General features: G+C 38.4%; 1 protein-coding gene and 1 long non-coding RNA gene across 5 annotated transcripts in view; one reads left to right on the top strand and one right to left on the bottom strand.

Annotated features, from left to right (window-relative positions):
* The window catches only part of HGF (hepatocyte growth factor), a 61392-nt gene extending 50608 nt beyond the window's left edge, over positions 1 to 10784 (bottom strand). For 2 of the 4 annotated variants that reach the window (XM_075772567.1, XM_075772657.1), the window contains exon 1: positions 10473 to 10784. In XM_075772567.1, coding sequence (XP_075628682.1) covers positions 10473 to 10548 — 76 coding nt within the window. In that variant the 5' untranslated portion in view covers positions 10549 to 10784. Of the gene's footprint in view, positions 1 to 4769; positions 4842 to 10472 lie in introns of all 4 variants that reach the window. The other 2 variants (XM_075772827.1, XM_075772751.1) reach the window with 2 other exon arrangements.
* Positions 10785 to 13909: 3125 nt separating this feature from the next.
* On the top strand, positions 13910 to 20284 carry LOC142600033 (uncharacterized). Its single transcript, XR_012833500.1, has 3 exons — positions 13910 to 13976; positions 18769 to 18850; positions 20197 to 20284. It is a non-coding gene; the product is annotated as an uncharacterized LOC142600033 (long non-coding RNA).
* The last annotated feature ends 283 nt before the right edge of the window (positions 20285 to 20567 follow it).

Raw genomic sequence — 20567 nt, 5'->3', positions numbered from 1 at the left:
TGAAGGTGAACTGTGCTATTCCCCTACACCTAATAGCTCGCAATTTTAATTCAGAGTGCAAACATTTTCAGAAAAAAGAATTTATTTACCTCCAAATCCATGTTACCATTATATGAAGAAGCTTTAGATGAAAAGATCAAATATTAATAGTTTTGGTGCCGTGTAGGGACTCATAGTAGCTCTCTTAAGCATTTTCAGCCTTGTATTTGTGCAGTGCACGTGTACTCAAAATGAGCCATTATGTTAGGGAAATGCTGTGAGGACACTCTTGCCTCAAGTGTCAGCCCCCTGTTACTGGAAGACATTGTGTCTACACTGAAGCTGTTTTATTTTTTGCCATACCTGTGATAGAGCCAAAGTGCTGCAAAAAGGATTGCATCTGCTGTTTAAGACAACAGAAAAACATGTCTTCTATAAAGCTTTTGTGGTAAATTTATCAATCTACTATTTTACAAGACATATTTGTTAGTTCTATGTTGTCTCAGCCAAGACTTTTATGTCAAATGGAGGTAAGAATCTGTACAGAAAAATCAAAGTATTTTCTTACAGTTCCTGATGCTAACATTTCCCATCTACTGATAAGTGTCATTATCTTAATTCCCAGTGATAACAGCTTCTTAAACTCACCAGCTAGCATGCAAGAATATGATTAAAAAAATCAAGAAATTCTGTTCTGCCTGAAAAACACGGTTCACAGTTGTGGTTTGTTTTTTTTTTTCTTCTTCTTTTCCTAGCAGTTGTCCAAAGAGGATTATGGGTTTGATCTTACATTTAGCAATTCATAACAGCCTGGTTTACTTTAGCTTTCAAACAACAACATTCTATGACTTGCCTATAATCCAAAAGGCAAAGGGCCAAATGCATCTGTGATGTGACTCTTAGAACCATCAGAATACCGCAAAGTAGTACTTTTACAACTCTAACAATAAAATAAATGAAAATAAATAAGCTTTTTAAACTTCAAATTAGATGTTTTTATTATTAAAATTTTAATTAAAATAGTGCCCTAGAAATGTTCTACATTAAAGTTTATCCTGCAATATGCTATAACTATTGTTCCTCATTTGTGATTGCCATTCATTTCAGTTTCCTAAACTTTGATTTATCAAGACTTTGGGTTTTTTTGTGGACCATATCCTCTGATGTTTCTTGTAGTTGAATATCATATTACGAAGGGAGTCTGACATTCCACTTAAATTTGAAAATAATAGCAGCTGATTCAAACACAAAAGAATCCAGTCAAATAGGAATCAACTTTTTTTTTTCTTCAACAACCACTAACTGAAAATATTTCTTCAGTTGACTTACTAAATTCCTCCAAAAGGTGAGTGAGAGTGGTGCCTCTTTCTATTTTTTAACATGATAGCAACCTTGGTTGAACAGAAAAAAGAAGAGCTCAACCAGTGCCCAAGGAAATGGGAACGACCACATTTGCTCTAGTAGAATACAGCATTGGGCAAGTACTCCATATTCTCATTTGGGATTCCCACAGTCTCTGCTGGAGCTCTTCCATTTTCATAAAATGCTTTAAATATTTACTGAAGAAAAAAGGTTCCATACAGTGAAAGACATTTACCTGGGAGCTACAAGAACTCAACTTTGTGTTCCCTTTCTATCTTTTCATATGAGGTCTCAGATGCGAAGAATTAACTGAGACTGCTGAAACGATAGAGCATCTGGGGGGAAAAGATTTCAAACAATACCTTTTCTTGGCATGCCAAATCAATAATCAGAGGTATAGTAAATTATAATTCTACAGCATTTTTGTGAGAAAACTCACTTGTATGTTGCAGTACCTGTATTCCAGAACCTACTTAACTGCAATTTCATTTATACAAAATAGAACCAGTAAAACAGCATGTACTGAGAGAAATGGATGCCATAACATTCAGTACCATAGAAATTAAGACACATGCTTGATTAACAAGAGAAATAGGTTTGAATCAGCAAAGGTGTTTGTATTTTGACCTCTCCTGCTCTGCAGATATTTTCTAACCATTGAGCTTATGGCAAAATGGCAGCAAAGTAACTTCCTTTTTCTCTTCTGGCCCTGTGTCCCACACCAAAAAGGGCTTTGGGCTCCCACACCATCACACTACTCATCCTGAAACTGCCTGATTATGTTCTATATCTCAATTAAAAATTCACACCTTGCAGAGAACAATAGGTCTGATACTGAGCTATTTGAGAGTCAATGAATTCAGTTTAAATCTAGTTTCAGGCCATTTAGAGTTCATATACCTAAGCAAGTCCAGTTTCAAACTCTCGGGTCTTAGTCCACTAAATCCACAAAAAGGATTTGGTTTTGCATTATTTGTTTAGCAGCAATAAACTAATATAGCCAATATGATGCCTTTGTTGTGGTAATCAAAAGAGCATACAGGACATCAACAGGCCAAAAGATCACCTTTGCCCATTATAGTAAGATCAAAACGCTACTTGTATTGTCTACAGCAAAAGTTTACCATGAAATTATCTGACACTATCTACCTCAATGGTAATCCCTTTCTCCTTCATCCGTCACTCCAGCTTTTTCTAATATAGATATATATTTAGGCTTCAGAGTTACAGTCTTGCAGAGTACAACCGAAGCATACTGGCTGTCTCCCCTAGAAAAATCGCTGCTTTTATGGGCTTGTCATAGACTCTACGAAGCTTTTATTAAACAAGAGTAATGATGCATTTGGCGTGTCAGCTTCCAGGGTTTCCAAGTTTCAGTCTAGTCTATGCAATAGTTAGTGCTTTCTTAAAGAAACATGTCGTGAAGTCTCGTGATAATGTGAGAAGCTTCATTCCTTTCATTTCTTTCTAATTTTACATCCCACTTTATTATACAGAACAAACACATCAAAACTCAACACCAAATTTTCCAAATGAGAAAATAAATACATTTAAATTAAAGGTTTATGTTTAAATCAAGATTCTTAATGAAATGTTGATGGTTTGGTATGGAGTTTTATTTCCTTATCCTGTTTGTTTACACTTGCAGAACTTCAGCATTGTATTAGGTAGTTATTTGCTTTGTTGTGCTAAACTTTCAACTCTCTGGGGTAATGATTTTTATTTTTTTTTTTCTATTGTTGTAATTGCTGATGTAAGTAAGTTGGATACAGGTCTTCTTCATACCATGGATGGAAAAAAGACCTTTTATAATTTTCAGTTTGGAAAAAAAATATGGACAGTCACATGACACTGTTCATTATGTTTGTTAGATGTCAGAGATAAACTAAATATTTGGGGAAAAAAAATAAATCAAGAAAATAAAGATAACTAAATTCCTTAGGCTGGAAGATACTGTCAGAGAATTGCAGGAATCAACTACAGGCCTTCCAAATAGTGCAATGAAATGCAAAATAAGATGGCACTGGGGAGAAAAATTACAAAAAGGGAAATTGTCCACACACTATGTAGGAAGCTCAAAGAAGCTGAAGATTCAAAATATATTCCAGTAAAGAAAATTGGTCTTAGAAAGTGTTACAAGTATTTCAGAAATATAGAACAGGCATAGTCCCTTTCTTTAGTATCCACTGGCATTTTAGATCGCTGTTTAATGTTTTGCATCATGTTTTTAATGAAATGAAGTCACTTGACCTTGAGCAGTTAACAGATGGACTAATTAGAAATTGAATTATTTGTGTTATAACTGATAACCAGGTCAGAATGTCAAAATGAGATTAGCTATTAACTTAATTTTTCAAATAATCATCACTGCAAGTCAAAGTAAACTGGATTTCCCCAATGAGCTAGAAAAAAAAAAAAAAAATTAATATGAAGGCTGAACTTCATGTGACTTAAATTTTAGGGAGAAAAAAAAATCAGAAATTTACCATCAGACTAAAGACCTTACAAAAAAAAAAAAAAGGGGGAAAAAAGCCCAACCCTAAACACATCTGAAATAAATGCAGGAAAGCACAGTTCAACACAATAACTGTAGCAAACATTTTATCAGGGAACACCATACTCAACAAAAATTGCATGGTAACACCCAGGCAAAGATATTCTTAAGTATGTATATGAATGGAAAAAAAGAAACAAGCAAATGTTAAATCTCAATAAAATGTACAAAGCAAAAATCTGCAAAACCATGGATTATCACAGTGTCAGAAAACATTTTTCATAAGGGCTATCAAAGCTGAATGCTTATCTCAGTATAAATAGTGAAAATTTAATATGAAAATAAAAAAAGAAAGTATGCTTAATGATATGCATAAAATTGCATTTGGCAAAGCTCGTGTAAGAAGAAAAACCAACAAGTAAGGTTTGAAGTAAAGCAACAGTTCTTGGCATACTTAGGTTGAAGGAAGTATGCAAATGCAGTGAGGTGTTTAAATTGTCTATAAAACGTGGTTCAAGGGATACTTCTAATTAAATTCAGTTATGTATTTCCAAGACAATGCTTTTCAAAGGATATAAAACATCATGGGTAAATTGCACATTGGTGCAGACCCTGCTAAGACAGCATAAATATACTGGCTTCATTAAGGAAAAAAACCCAAAACCTAAACTTGACCAGATGGTGAAAGTAGATGTAACTAAATGGTTTCAGACACCATGTGCTTAAGTTAAGTGTATGGTCACAGTAATAAAAGATGTTAAAGGTGAATGTTGATATTAAAATCATTAATAGAATCATCAAAGCATTGTTATCTATGAGAACAGTTAGGAAGCACTTTAAAGACAAATACATTCAAGGCCATTTTCTCTCTTAAAGGAAGTCCTAACAGAGTCACTTTGATAAAAAGAATTAATGCTCAGTGCTTTTAACTTACTTTTAACTTACTTTTATTTACTTTGACTTCTCCTTATGCCTGTTTCAGTATCAGAAATGTCCAGATTCCTGTCTAGAATGCAAAAAAGTGAACACCTTTTCCAAATGACTTCTCATTTGGTAAAAAAAAAAAAAAAGGAAGAAAGAAAGACCAACATAATGAGAAACTGAAACAATTCTGAAATGTGCCCAAGAAAAGACCTTTGTAGATTGAATAGACTTAGATGGCAGATTAAGTTTAATGCGGTTATTTATGTAAGACGATAATTTGGCGTGAAAGAAGTTTACCAACCATACCCATAAAAACTGCAGTCAGCTGTATAGATGGAAACTCACCAAAATAAAACCAGCTGTCCAAAGAGGCATCTCTAGTTTGTCATAGTTAAAGAGTTTCTCAGAAAGCTATCTGGAGGATGATGTGATTATTTTAAACTTCTGAAATTTATTTTCTTGGCAAAAGAGCCATCATGGAAAAAAATCTACAATTTTTAGAAAGTAGTTGAAATATAGATATATAATATAAAGATAATTTTTTCCTTATTTTTACATTGGCTTTCAGTCTAGTTGTTGAGCAGATTCAGGAAATGCAAAAAGATATTTCTTTTTGGCTTTACATTGCATATTACCACTCACACACACGCACACACACACGCACACGCACACATACCCCTTATTAGCAGCTGCAAAGATTGCCATGTTACTGGGAACCCAACTTCATGGTTGTGCAAAGTCCTGCCTTTGTAACCCTCTCCTATAGTCAGTGTGAAAGCTCAAGAAGCTAAGGATAATGCTAACAACTGATAGTATATTCTAAAATTGGATGGTAGATGCAAAAGGACAGCTCTTTTTCTTTCAAGAAAAGGTTATCTGCTCAGCAGGATGCTGGGACCAATTGGCAGAAACAAATGTTCTACAGTTTGTACTCTGGCTTGCTGTATCTAACCTCTGGCTACATTACTGAGAGGATTTTCCCTTGTAAGATTTGTCTTCTTATGCATTTTGCACAAGAATCAAATCCCCACCATTTTGCATTGCATTCCATAATCTCTACAAGCGTTTGGTGTCTCCTCCGAGGCACCCAGCACGTTGTGTGCTTTTTTTGCAACGGGGTCTCAGCCACCACTAAGGACATGCGGGCATGGAGTGGAGGGTAAAGAGGAAAGCACAAGGAGGCAAGGCAGGGATTTGGGCAAAGAGTGACAGACTGTTGAGGTCAGCAAAACAGCCCCTGTGAGGAGTGACAAGAGCCTTGCTGCATGTTGTATACATAAAAATAGTGCTGCCGGCCAAGGCGGGGAGTCATAGGAAGAACTGGAGCTGGGGGGAGACGGAGGGAGCAGCCAGTCCCCAGCTGGGCCAGCAGCACCGAGGACTGCCAGGGATGGCCGGTCTCATCAGACAGCACATGGGTGGAGGCCCACAAGCCATTGAACGCTCCTGCAGCTAGATTTTGCCAACACTGACTAATCTGGAGCGTGTTCCCAACTCAGCTTTGCCGCAGCGCTGCTTTACATGTAGGTACTAACCATGTTTGGGAACAGCTCTGCTATCCTCTAAGGGCACTGCCAAAAAAACCTATGGAAAAAAAAGATGAGGTAACAGTGAGGATGTCCTCACCCCTTCCCAGTTCTTTGTAGCTGCCATACTTCCCCACTGCAAGGTACAAACGTTGCTCATATCATGCCAATTCGCCTACTGTTCAGGTTCCCAAGCAAGCATGGAGATCAGTCCTTTCTAACCTTCGTGCTGCCTTGTAGCCTCTGCCCTTCAACCCCCCACCTCAACGCTCATGGGGATAAAGTGAAATTCCAACACTCATCCAGTACAAGTAATTGCAAAGTGTTCAGGGCAACCTTCTCCTCTCCACATCAAGCTTTTACCCATCGAGGGGCCCAGCTATCCTGCTTTCAAATCTCCTTGGAAAAGTTCGAATTGCTTAAGTGGCAAACTAATGTTCAGCATAAAGATCCAAAGGGAAGATATTACACTCTCCGAGGGAGACTGCGCATTTCCTTCCAACCCTGGCCTCAGTTGAAGTATTACGATAATGACAGATGAGCTCCTCCAATAAGAGGCTTTCCTTTCCTTGACTTCAGTGCACAATTTTCCAGAGTTTTATGCAACATTTTAATCTCGTGTCTTTCAACTCTATATTCTCCTGCTATGTTGCTTATGAAAATGGCATTAATAGAAACAGAAAATCTGTTAAGCAGGGTAAGTGCTGTATTACATGTGAGAGCAAAACAAGCAGCCCCTGGCACTGAGCACCAAAAGGATTCCATTAAACAGAAGGAATACAGTCTTCCAACTGGCAGAGTATCATTTCGCTTTGTTGACAGTATATAGTATAATGATTATCTACAGCTGGGATGGGGAACTATAAATCACGTTAAATTTTTAAAATATACTTAGCTATGCAGACCACAGGAATACACAACATTCATACATCGATTATGGCTATGGGATTTTATTTTATTTTATTTGTTTTAAGCAATATTTATTTATAGGAACTAAGTGCAACTCCCACATCTTCATTAGCAACTGTTTCAGATCATCCAAACTACAGAAAGTGCTGAGAAATTTGAATAAACACAATTGGCTGACAGTCTTTTCACAGAAAAATATATTTTTAATTTAAATAATTCTTTAACATTCACTCTTTTGCACTATACCAATCTACTTTTTGCTTTGATTAAAAAGTGACTTTTAGTTTCACTAGATTAACTTTATTAAAGAGATACTCTCTAAGAATACTGAATAATAAGAATATCTGAACAAGGAAGAAAACTCCCTGATAAAGTTATTAGCTACAGATTAATTTCTTTGTGCAATTGATGGAGACTTACAGGTTATTGATATGACCGGACAAGTAGTCTATAGGAACATTGCACATTTATCTTTCACCAATCACCGTCTTATCTTTTATATATTAAAAAGAAACTCGGAAACTGGTAGAGTGGACAGCTTGCTGACATGAAAATTTCTCAGTGTTTTCTTCACCCTCCTTTTTCTTTACTCATTGATATAACCCAACATGTATTAGTCAGCAAACTCAGCAACACAGGACTTTGTCTTCGCACAGAACTTAGGACATGGGGTTCCAAACCTAAAAGATCCATTCACAGAAGAAATAACACTCATCATTAGGTACATTTAAAATCAGCTTTGACAGAACTGTACTAGAAAAAGTATGGACATGCACTGGCAAAAGACTTCTTTTTTTCCTATTTTTAAATTCTGCTTTCATCACTTAGTTTGGTTTTCATATATAAAAATAATAAATATGTAGGCAAATATTAATCCTTCTTAAAAACATCCCAGTGAAAAGAATTCAACATCCTGTACAAATATACCATGTATGTTTAGAAAGCAATCAATATATTTTCAGAAAAGAATGGCACAATTTCCCCTTGCCTACATTGTAAAAATCCAGACACTATTGTTGAAGATCATATAGTTTTAAAAAGCAAGGTAAGCACAATGGCAGCGTGTGGTAAGAGTCCTCTTTCTTGCCCATAAGGCAAACAACAGGTTTGATTAATATTAAGGCGGGTGGGGGAGGAAAATTAAGAAAGGGAGGGTTGCCAAGAAACTGTCACTATGAAAGTTGGCCAGAAAACAAGTTCTACTCTGTGAAAAATTCTGAAGTTTAGAAACCTAATTTTCCTCCACTTCAAGATGAACCATCCACTCCTAAACCGGAGAGCCCATTGGTTTGGGCACAACCCTAATCATCCACCCACTGATACTGGCAGTACTGAGGCTGTCTCTCAATCGCTCTTTTTGGAATATTAGGTAGATTAAATATTCATTGAACTTGGTATACTTCAGACCAGCGCTAAGAGCCTACAGTCAGGGAGAACAAGGACTTTCTCTCATTCAAGAAAAACCACCTGACTATCAAAAGATTAAGCATGACCTAGCTTCTTATGAACTTGGCTATAGACCAGTTTCTGCATCTTTGGCCCGTGGAATAAAGTTGGGGAGGTTGGTTATTGCACTTTTTTTTTTTTTTTTCAAGCTAGCCCATCAACTGATGAGTTTTTGTCACAGGTGAGGGTTTCTCAACAGCAGGTACCACAAGGTATAGTGAATGTCTCCTGCTGCAACTGCCTCTTTCATTGGATTTGGGGGAACCAAGCCAAAGAAAGTTTCAGTTTAAAAGGAATAATTTTTGTGAAAAGTTTTGATAGGTCAGCACTTTCCAGTTAAAAAAAAACAAAACATTTCCTCAGAAAATTCCTAAATAGCTCTAGTCATCACTTTTCAGAGAGGTCACACGTCTACAAAATGGAAATTGCAATGTACATGGAAAAGGAGTTCAGAAAAGTGTAGTAGCATAGTGTCTGTATCTCTCTGTCACCTGCTAAGAATGCCCACGAAAACAAAATCATCACTGAGCAGACTGAGCACAGAAGCTCTGGTGAGATGTTCAGCATCCTACAGAAACACACTCTTACTGTAGGGGAAAAATGACAGGTTTTACTGCCCGTGATGCTGCCACTCTTTTTTTTACTTGCCCACTCAGATCACACAATATTCCACTTTGAAATCCTATTTCAACATATTTATTTTTTTTTTACTAGAAAATGTAGTTACGTCTTGGAAGCCAACAACATCACTTGCTGTACATGTGTCCTGATGCCCTCAGACCTTGCCCCAGGACCCGGACGCTGCGTGTGCCAGCCCTCACTCTGCCTGCTCCTGGCAGATCCTTTCCCCGAATTTGTGGCTCTCTTTTGTTTCTGTCTGTGCAAAGGTCTGACCCTAACAATGTTGGTGGAAGGAAGGAAGGAAAGGTTTGTAGAAACCTTTGCAAACTTTTTTTTCCCCTTAAACGTATCCCCAGAGGGCCAATAGAAACAGAGTTAGCTCTTCAGATATCCAGTCCAAGGGGGACACTTCAGGAAAGAAATTCAGCTAAAGAGCTTCCAGCACTTGATTACTTATTGTTTGTTCCTTCCCCCCCCCCCCGCCCCAGCCTCCCGGATTTCATCGGGAACGTCTAATGAAATTACAAGTATTTCTGTCTGAAAATAGCATGTTCACGCTGCTGAACTTCAGCAAGGACATTCCCTTTCAGCAAGTACCGTCCTGTGCTTTGGGTATTCCTTGTCAGCTGCTGTTATTTAACATCCATTCTACCACTTGGAAATTAAGGATACATGTTCTTGTCCTGATAACGGCCGGGAGCACCTATGGCCAACGATGAGATTTCCTTCTCCCGCTCTCGGCGTCTCCAGGGCTCCCCGTCCTGAGGGAGCCCCGAGTGCCCCTTCACCCGGGGCGGAGGTGGCGGGCGGCAGCGACCTTCCCGCAAACCACCAAATCGTGCCGTGTCTCCCCGCCAAGCGGACACCCTGCCCCAGGCAGAGCGCGGCTTGTCCCGCTGCCCCCCGCACGCTCCGCACCGCAGCCCTACGCGGGCGCGGGAGGCGCTGGGCGGGCACCGGCGCACCTCAGCCCCCGCCCGGCCGCCGCTGCGGAGCGAGGTGCCTGCCCAGCCGAGCAGGTAGGAGCGGAGGGGCGCTGGAGGTGGCGGGGTCTCCCCACCTGCGGGATAGGGGGGGTGGGGAGGGTGTGTGTGCGCCCGGTGCACCGCCCCGAGCACCCACCCTCGCCACGGCGGAGAGAGGGAGAGGGAAAATGATGCAGCTGTGAGGTGGAGGGGGGGGTCACTAAGCGAAGTGATAGAAAAACTAACCTGCCACAGGGATGGTGATGGGAAGCAGCAGCAGCTGATGGAGCAGCAAGGCTGGCAGGAGTTGGGTGGCCCACATGGTGCTGGCGACCCCCCCGGCGGCTGGCGGGGAGGAGGAGAGGAGATGGCTCCTCGGAAGGACCCTGTGCACAGCCGGTCACTAGAGGAGGCAGAGTAAGCCGAGCTGCTTTTTATTGCGATGATCTAAGTTTGTTGTGTGATTAACTGGAAAGATCTGGGTCCCAACTCCCTCTTACGGTAAGAAACTGTTTAACAACATCCCCTCTCTGCCTCCTCTCCTCCTCCCCTCCCCAGGAGCTGCCTCCCCTCCGCCCCGCAGCCAGCCCAAGGAGAGGGCTCCCACCGCCTCATCCCTCCCTCCCTCCTTCCCTTCCTACTTCCCCCCTGCCTCCCTCCCTCCCTCTATCCCTCCATCCCTTAGGGCTCAGGAGGAGCAGCCGGGCCCCCCAGCTCTTGGCCTGGGGCTGTTGTCCACTACTGCCGTGCAGCCCCCCGGAGCCTCCCCCTCCCCAGCCCCTCCTGGCCACACAGCCCCCTTTGCCGTCTCACTTGCAGCCAGTACAAACCTCTCCCTCCCTGCAGACATTTTCCTTCACAACCTCTCCCTTTCTCCACCTGCCCCTCGGCCCAATCCCCAGGCAGCACCTTCATCCACAGCCGTTTTGGCAGGACTCCCCCACGCCACTGCCAGGGACAAAGCAAGTCCCAGTAAGGAGACACCTTTTCTTTGACCTGCCCGTGGCTGCCCCGGCCACCAGCCTGGCCTTCCCATCACCCTCTTTGGCCATCTGACAAATGCCACTTCCCCAAAATTGTGGCAACTCTGGGGAATCTAAAGGTCAAGTATCAGCTGGCTGGCGTCGCTCCATGGAGCCTCAGTCCGAAGCGAGCCTGACCTTCCTTCTGTCGCAGGCAAAGTGGTTGTAATTCTTCTGTTGCACTTCATTTTAACCTCACAGAAGCAATGGCATTGGGTTTTGTTTAAAATCATGAGACCCGACTTTGTGACACACGAGTGTTCAAAAAATAAACACTTCAGGAAAAGTTCTGACTTAAACTGTTCCTTTCTCCCGTGCACCCACCTACCGTCTATAGCACGAGTGTGTGACAACACAGGAAACTGTTTCCCTCCATTTTCCACAAATAAACGAGAGACCCATGTGTGGCCCCGTGCCGTGTGAGTCAGAAAACGAGTCTCCTTCTCCAGCCCAGACTTACTATCCATACTGCTGATAAACACCTTGGAGTGAAACAACTTTTCTTAAAAATGGGTTGTTTCCCAAGCCACAAATGTTCATTGTTAACTTTTATTCAACTTTTTTCTATATTCCCCAACCACTTTTTTCCCCCCCACCCAATTTATGCCCAGTGGCCAAACATAAAATTTCCATTTGGGAATTGCTGCCTTGGTAAGTGAAAGAAAGGGGACAGAAAGGAGTTGAGAGTCTGTGAAGAAAATATTTTGAACATTTGGCATTACAGGAAAAACACATTTATGTGAGAAAAAAAATATACTTTCTGAAATCTGCAGAATGAAAATTATTTCTAGCTTGGTTTTTTTTGCTGTCCTTGTTTTTCTCCCAAGAATAAAAGTTAATTTACAGGAGTTCCTTGGAGATGCACAACCTGAGAACAGAGAAAATGTATTCCACTGGCCAGTGACCTTGTGCGAAATCCTTGTCCACTGCAACTGATGGAACATGCATGTCTCAGTTTCTGTTTTCTGTTTTTCTCCCTGTGCTTAAAGATAGACATAAATATAAACAATAAGCAACAAAAATAATAATAGCACCATACTGAGCCCAAAATAGCCACATTCTGTTGACCAGATGTATTTGACTTGTTGTCCATTCATGTGATGAGTGACCTTTTTTAGTATAAAGCACAAAATCATGCGCCATTAAAGTCAAGTAGATATTTTTGCCACTGACTTCCCTGAGGGGAGTATTTGGCCTGTAGTCAGATTTCTCCTGAATTTTAGGAAGATTTCTGCTGCATCTCTTGAGGACTAGGGTGCTCCCTAATGGAGAAACTATTTTGCTATATGGATTCCCATTATTAATACATAGTCCTGTGTATTATTCATGATATATCTGCAGTTCTGCTTGAGAGCTCAAGTCACGGGCATAAGCTTCTTTGGCTGCATATATTATGCAGGTGCAACTCCATGGTCCTGGTTCTCCATTTGTCCAAATTCGGGGACCTCCTGGGGGACACCTCTACCTTTTACATAATCCCTATGTATTTCCCCTCAGTGGAAACTAAGGCGTATGGAGTGGAGGGCCAGGGACGGAAGGGAGATTACAAAGGGAAAGATCCTATAGATGCTGTATTCAGGCGCTCTATTTGTAGGCAGTCAAGATGAAGGTTTGCATCTGATCTGGGAAATGAAAATGCTCTCTGGTCCTGCATCATATACTGCGAAATGTAGTATGATGCTTCTTTGATGTCTTCTTGCCGCATGTATTTTACAACTGAAGCATAATATTTTAGTTCGGTTCAATTAAATTTTACCTTGAAATGAATTCAAAATGAAGGAAGGCTGCAAAAATTTCATTTCATGCTTAAGTTTTCAAAAAGAATTCCATGTTAAGTTTCAATCTGCACATAGAGAAACTAAAGATCTAAATATGAGAATCAAAAGTTGTAAGTTTTATGCAAGAATATTCTGTTACTTTTTCTAACCCATAAATCTCTTTTTCTGTTTTTGGGGCTTAGCTAAGAGTAGGGATTTTTGGGTTTCTTTTTTTTTTCCACCTTTTTTTTTTTCTTTTGACAGCTTTGCAAACTTGCCCTGATAACCTGACTTTCAAATCAGTGTAACTCTGTGTTAGGAAAGTAGCATAACATCTCTGTAGAAGATATGTATAAAGAAAAGAGTTACTGCACACTTTACCAAAGATATATTGGCTCTGGATTGTCTACATGAGTAAAAAAGTTTAAAAAACTTTATTTTGGTTGGAAAAGTAAGCAGACATGACCAAATACATAGAAACTGCTATTTTTATATTTGCTTTTCTGACCATAACCACAGTTGGATTTGTTTTTCAGATGTAACTTGCTGTTCAGAAATGCTAGATATTCGCAGTTTTGGCAGGAAACTTCACACACACACAGAATAATACCAAGTCACAGTTAGCTTTAAAGGAAAGCTTTTCAAAATGAACCAGCATCTGTCATATGAATCACCTCTTGTGTTCAAAATACACCATTTTACTTCTTGATGTATCCAGTATAGATATCGCTGTGTTATGGTCCTATTGGATAATAAGCTAAATAAAACAAGCAAGTGCATGTAATAATTATTGTTCAACACTGAGTTGATTGATAAAAAAGTCTCAGGCTGCCTGAGAAGTTCAAACAAGCAATTATGCTTCACATTTCAAGCAAGATTGACTTCTATTTTCTTTTTTTAGAAACTGAGCTTGAGAGTAGGAAGGGAAAAGATTGAGGTGTGGACTGGGAGATTGGACACTGTTCAGAAAGGTAGAGTTTAAGCAGAGCTACAGCACATGCCAAGTGTCAATCCTTGCTGAGGCACCTCAGCCCCAGCTGGAGACATGGCACTTTCCAGCTCACTCCCCAAGACTTCTTCATGCAGAAAGGAAAAAAAGAAAATAGGGTGGGAAGGCTGAAAGGAAGGGGGGGAAGGGGATAACAAGATCCAAGCACAGGGACTAATGGCTAGTTGAAAGCAGAAGCTCAGAATCTCCCGAGTCCACCAGTTTAGATTCAGCCAAAAGGATTTTGCATGTCATCGTACTAAATGCTGCAGATCTGAACCGCTAGTCCTAGAGGGCAAATTCACCACACCAGTCAAATGTTTAGAGCCCCATGCAGTGAAGCGGGAGTGCGTGGCACCTCGGATGAGGCTTCTTGTTGATTAGCCACCAGGGAAACCCAAGGATGAAGACAAGACCTACACCTCCCTCTGCAATGTGGACACTAACCTGAAGTCCTGAGGTAGTCTGCAAATATGGCATTCACAAGTAAAATTCCATGTGTATTTAATAATCTAAACTGTTTAGCTTTAAAAAGCTTCTTAGTCCTTCAGCTTATGTCAGAGCTTATAAATAAAAATTCGTCAGGGGCTATTACCTGGCTTTGTAGGCACAAGGCATGCTATGATTTTGCTTGAAACTATAGTTGCACTTTCCTTTAACCCAAAACAGACGTGTGCAAGCAGCTTCACACCTTGACAGAGCACTTTCATGGCACAAACATTGAAAATAATGCAGGGCATAGACAAAATACTGAAAGGTTTGTATTATTATTTTATACACAGATGCATGCTCCTGGGCAATGAAAACTATGGTTTTGAAGTTTCTGAGGTTAAAAAAAGAACAGAAGCTCCAAAGTAACTTGGTTTTGCTTGGTTCCACACATTATAATTCACATATATTCATAATATTCAAATGTATATAATTCACAACTTTCCCAATACCCAGACACCCAGGTGCTCAGGTCTGGGTCCTAAACCCTAGTCAGGTAATCCAGCATTCATCCCTGCAGTCAGTTAATCACATAAATCCTTTATTGTTTTCCTGTGTGAGAGGTATTGTAATTGCTTTTTAGACATACGTTATATGCTAACTAAGAATAGTTAAGATGAATAAGAAAACAATTTTTAAGTCCTAGTATGAAAGCCATTTGAGCCATTTATGGCATGGTGCCCAATGGCAGCTGATGAAGCCCTTCAACATCAGTTTGGAAATTACTATGTCCAATATTTGGGGAAAAAATACTAAAAGAAAAATGCAAGAATACAACATATTTCTACTAGTAGAAAATACCTGATTAAATTTTATCTGATCAAAATTTAGATATTTCCACATCTAAATGCTTTATCTACAAGGAGATAACTTTTGCAAACAAATGTGCATGCAAAAATAGTTATTTTCATAAAAATTCCCAGTAATATCCACCTGCAGTTTTTTGGGAACATCCTGCATTGTGGCTATACACTCTTAGGAACGCAAAAAATCCCTCACTCAGAAGAATTGTTACTTGTACATACTCAGAGTTTACATATACTGACTGAGGATGTTAAACTTTTAGTTTAAATTTGCTTCTTTTTTCCCTCTGCAGCGCCAAGGAAGTCTAGCAAGGATAGATGTCACTGGCAGTACTGTTAAATAAATTCTTATGTACTTTGTCCGTATTACTCAGGGCCTAATTTGATCTGCAAAACCTTTACAATAGATTTTTTTTGTGCAAGAATGTAAGAAAAAATGAACCTCTCTTTGACCTTAATCTACTAAAACCAAGTTGTGGTACTGGCCATTGGAAAAACAAACAGAGGTTGAATACATTTGATATGAAGCAACAGCCCCAGAAGCCTTTAATTTACATGCCATAATTACTGAGTTCCTTGTTTGAGGACAGTTGCTCTCTATACTATTTAACCATTTGAATATGCATGCATTTGTGCTTCTCCATAATTTTTCATTTTCAGCAAATAAAGATATGGTTTTTCATGCTTATTAGAAGATGTATTCTCTACGACAAAGTAGTCTGAAAATCAAAGGTTTGGCCAGATTTGTCTGTGGTTATCGCCCAGTCTTCAGGTCTCCCTTTTTCCAGCTGTTGCTCCTTTTTGATTCAGAAAGCCTTCATTCCTTTTCATATTTAAGTAAGTTACAAAGCTCAATCATGATCAAGGGAATCCACATTTGTATGTAGATTTTAGGTACATTTCTAGTCTCTCTTATTGTTGAAAAGTTTGAAAATATCAGTCTGAAATATTAAACAACTAAGAAAATCTCCAATCATATTTGTTTTAAAATCTTCTGCTTTGTAAACCAATGTTATGATTTTAGTGCCTGAGCTAAGGTGTGTAAATATGTGATTTTGACAACAGTAATGCTTATTCCGAAGCTTTTATATGTTCAGATAATCCACCCCCCTCTCTGCATTTTTTAAATCAGTGAGAACCAAGAGTATACTTAAGTAAAGCCACAGAACATACTTGGCTGAGTATTCTTTCATTTAGCCATTAACTGGCTAAACCATAAATCTGAGGGTAGATTTTCTAAAATCTTTTTATGTATTAAATCACAAACTGGAGAATTATTTTGGGATTTCCTAGAGCATTTTTTATTTCCAGTAATTGCTCTTATTTTAAAAATAAATAATTTTTCGAAGAGTTTCAAATCAGGACATCATCTTTACTTACACATTATAAAATACTTAGTGTACAAAAAAATCCAAACTAACAAATAAACAAACAAAAAGGATTTCCAGGAAAATTTTGACAAAAACAGTGCAGAGATGTTAATTCAAGCCCATGTATTGTTTTGTTCAACTTAAATGTATGCTTTTAACTTGGGAAAAGTTTAAAACAGGTTCTCTGTAGTATACACTTTACCTCTAGAGGCAGTAAAATGGTTGGCAGACAACAAAGGGTCCTTATCTTCCAATGTGATACTTCTGTAGAAGAAACATCATTGACAGATATGCTGAGAAGACCCTAGCAGAACCAATGCTGAAAGACCAGCTATAAAAAATTAATGTACAGAGGTTTAAAAAAATTAGGTATTGCTATAAAAATACTATTAATATCTCTCAGACTGGTAGATATTTTAAAAGGTATTTTCAATATGTTTAGACTAACAAAGAATAAAATTAATCTGGACTTTGACTGTGAATTGTACATTATGGAATAACTTCAGCAATTCCAAAATCCAGAGACAAAAGCATTAGCCCTTTGAATTTCAGAGAATGAAGGCTTCCAGAACTTGCTTGTCAAGAGTAAATTCTCTAGGATTTCATATCAAAGAGGAGAATTTCTACTTAGGGTGCTGTTAAAGATTTTAGAAGGAAACCTAAATGGGGATTCATCAGTTTCCTAGCAATGTCTCAAACATGAGGACATATTAATAGCAGCTCAGAGAAAAAACAAACAACAAAAAAGACCTCACAATTCACGGCCATAAAGCACTGATCTTTCCTGGTTTAAGGTTTGTAACCCCAGAGACAGAAAGCTTGCCAAGACATCAGAAAAGATGTTATCAGAGGAGGAATCTCAGCTTGAATTCTTTTCAAGAACAAGCTCTGAGTACTTTATTTGAATCAAAGTCTCCTTGCTTGGGATATGAGCTTTGTAAAGCAGCTACTGGAAAATAGTCAAGTAGGGAAAAGCGACATGTGGCTGCAGGACAGGAACTCTCAAAGGAAGACTAGGGCAAATTGTTCAATTTCTTAGCTGTTTCCCTTTCTTTATATACTAAAGAGAAACCTTTTTCAGTACAATTTTGTCCCTTAAAGATCTTACCACAGGTATTGCAATGCTGGCACTGAAATGACGCTGATATCAGTGTGATTGGTCTATATTTGCTATGCCAATAACGCATAAACACTTTTTCTCTATGCTATTTTTAGTATTCCATACCCAATCCCCACTTTTTCATAGAGATTAATTGTTGCCAAGCTTTTTTCTTATAGGTGAAATTTGAGCATGGATGATTAGGCTTCACTGCACATTAAACAGGGACAGAGTTTATTCTTGCCTTAGCATATTATTCTGCTGTGAATTTTGCTACCAACTTCTGCAGCAAAATAAGATTGAAGCAAAATTTAATTGTCTGTGGTCTGAAGTTACAATTCTAATGCTGTCTGCTTGTTCACATGCATCAGCTTTGCTCAACTTTCTCAAAGTTTTGATCCCATTCTTCACGTCCAAAAAGAAACTTAGCAATTAAACAATAAGTTTTTTTAATTTGGAACAATACTGCTAAACAAGCTGGTATGATGGCCTATTTTAATATTTTTATAAGTTTATTAAATACAATTATCTTCTTAATAAAATCAGATTGATATGAATAGATATAAAGCAACAAATGCATTTAAAATAGTGGCATAGAAAAACCTTATGGAAAAGTTGGGGTTTTTTCTGCTGAATTGCAGTTGTGGTCTATACTAAACTGAAACATATTCTTTCTTTGTATTATTACTGCAAGGTTTTTTGAAGTCTTTCTTAAAATAGCAGTATACAGGTTAATATTAATTGTATATTTAACTCCCCAGATCAGTAACATTGGTTTTTAATTTAAGAATCTACAGATTGGGTTGAAGGACAAGTCCACATAGACAAGAAATTTTATCTGACAGTAATCAATGAAGGTTGTCTAGGGAAAAGTGTAAAAACAGAACAAGTTTGCAGTAAAACTTCCTTAGAATGTTTTCCAACCTGCCAGCATTTGATGGTCATCCAATTTTTTGGTGCTATGAAATTAATTATCTTCACAGTGATTTATGACTTTTTTCTCTCTTTATGCAGCCTACCAAGATTCTGATGTAAACAGCCAAACAAAAATATGAGATAAATTGGCTGGACAAGGAATTTTCAAATATACAATTTTGTGAGTTGCTTTTTACGTCTGGTACAAAATGTTTCACATATAAAAGCCTGAAAAATAATACCTCTTTCATATACTATGGAACCATAAATGTTCAGTGTTACAATTTTATTACTGTTCCTTAAGAAGAAAAAAAACAACAAAACAACAAACCAAAACCCAAGAGCCCCTCTGTCCTTTGCTTGATTTTCATGTAAACACTTGAATAAACAATTTGTAGTAAGAAAATAAAATCATCAATTCTGAAAATATGTAGATTTACATGCCACATATCTGATCAGCTAGTTTTTACCATTCCAATGTATTTCTTCATTTATTCCCAAAAGATAAAACAATGTGGTTTCAATTCACATATTAAAGAGCAATGGCAACAAACTGTCTTTATTTTTTGCCTGAGATTATTTTATGCACATGTCCTTCAGTTATGGAAATACTTCAAATAAACCACTGAGAACGTGCATTGAGCACCCACAGGAAACAGAGGGCTATGTCACTCAGCTTGAGATGAACAATATTTAAAGTACTTTTCTTACAGTTTCTCTAGAAAGAAAGAAATATAATCTGGTATTTGTTTCCCAAGATTACAATATCAAGCACACTATCTACAATTAGTCTGAATTTTATGACAAGGATGACTGATATAGTCCCATTTAAAGGATGGTGTAGAAAGCTGACTCTATCTGGAAATAATCTTCCAATTTTTAATGGGAGGCATAGTTAACCAAAATTTTGAATGCTGTATGTCACGTTTTAAAAAAACTTTGAGCACTAATTACTCTGGTAAACCACTTATATGCCTCATTGCCAGTAGCTGACAGTGAATATGGAATTTAATATTTTCTTTCCTTTTGTTTTGTTTTCTCTTTTTTCTCTTTCTTTCACTTTCTCATTCTTTCTCTTTTGCTCTTTTTCTCTATTTTTTCTTTTTTCTCTTTTTCTTTGTTCTTCTTTTTACTTCTCTCTCTCTTTCTCTTTCTTTCTCTCTTTTTCTCCTTTTCTCTCGCCCTCTATCAGCCTCTCCCATTAACTTTCTCTCTGCTTTTCTGCTTCTTTTCTTCCTTCTTTTTCTCTTTCCCTGTCTCTCTCTCTTCTAAAAGTTTTATTAAAACCCTACATAATTACAGAAGTCTTCCTGTCTATTGGCAATTTAAAAATACAGTTATATGGGCTAAGATTTATGAAATAACTTTTTGCCTTTTAAAACAAACACTAGAAGAAAAGTTTATAAAGTTATCAAGAATCTGGGAGCAAAACTTAGCAAATACAACTCCAGCTAGCAGGCATTTTTAGGTGACATACTGAGATGGGCTAACTACTGTTCTGTTAATTGTCGTCTTTCCTGACTGCAGGCACCAGAGTGACTGCTGAAATGTGAAGCTACAATAGAACCAGAGAAAATACTTCTTCAAAGTGCAATAGATTTTCAAAGAAACTTTTTAAAGGAGGTAAAGGAATAATAACAGCTTGAAATGTTCTATCACTTACATAAGCATATCCGTCCAGTACAGATAAAGAACAGGCACAATAAATAACAGCCTATTAAATCTTTATTTCCAAGGCTCTCCTGTTACAGGGAAGTTAAAGGATGGAGGTTAACAGTGGAGACCAGCTTTTATACTGATCACAAAGATCACATTTGAAGGTGTTACACTTGGGAGCGGGCATTACAGAGGGACATACCAGGATTATACCCCCCAGTCTGTGATATTATGTGAGCTTT

The sequence above is a fragment of the Balearica regulorum genome, chromosome 1, assembly GCF_011004875.1.
Source record: "Balearica regulorum gibbericeps isolate bBalReg1 chromosome 1, bBalReg1.pri, whole genome shotgun sequence".
NCBI lineage: Eukaryota > Metazoa > Chordata > Aves > Gruiformes > Gruidae > Balearica > Balearica regulorum.
The sequence above is the reverse complement of the archived record's forward strand: the minus strand, read 5'-3'. Positions and strand labels throughout refer to the sequence as shown.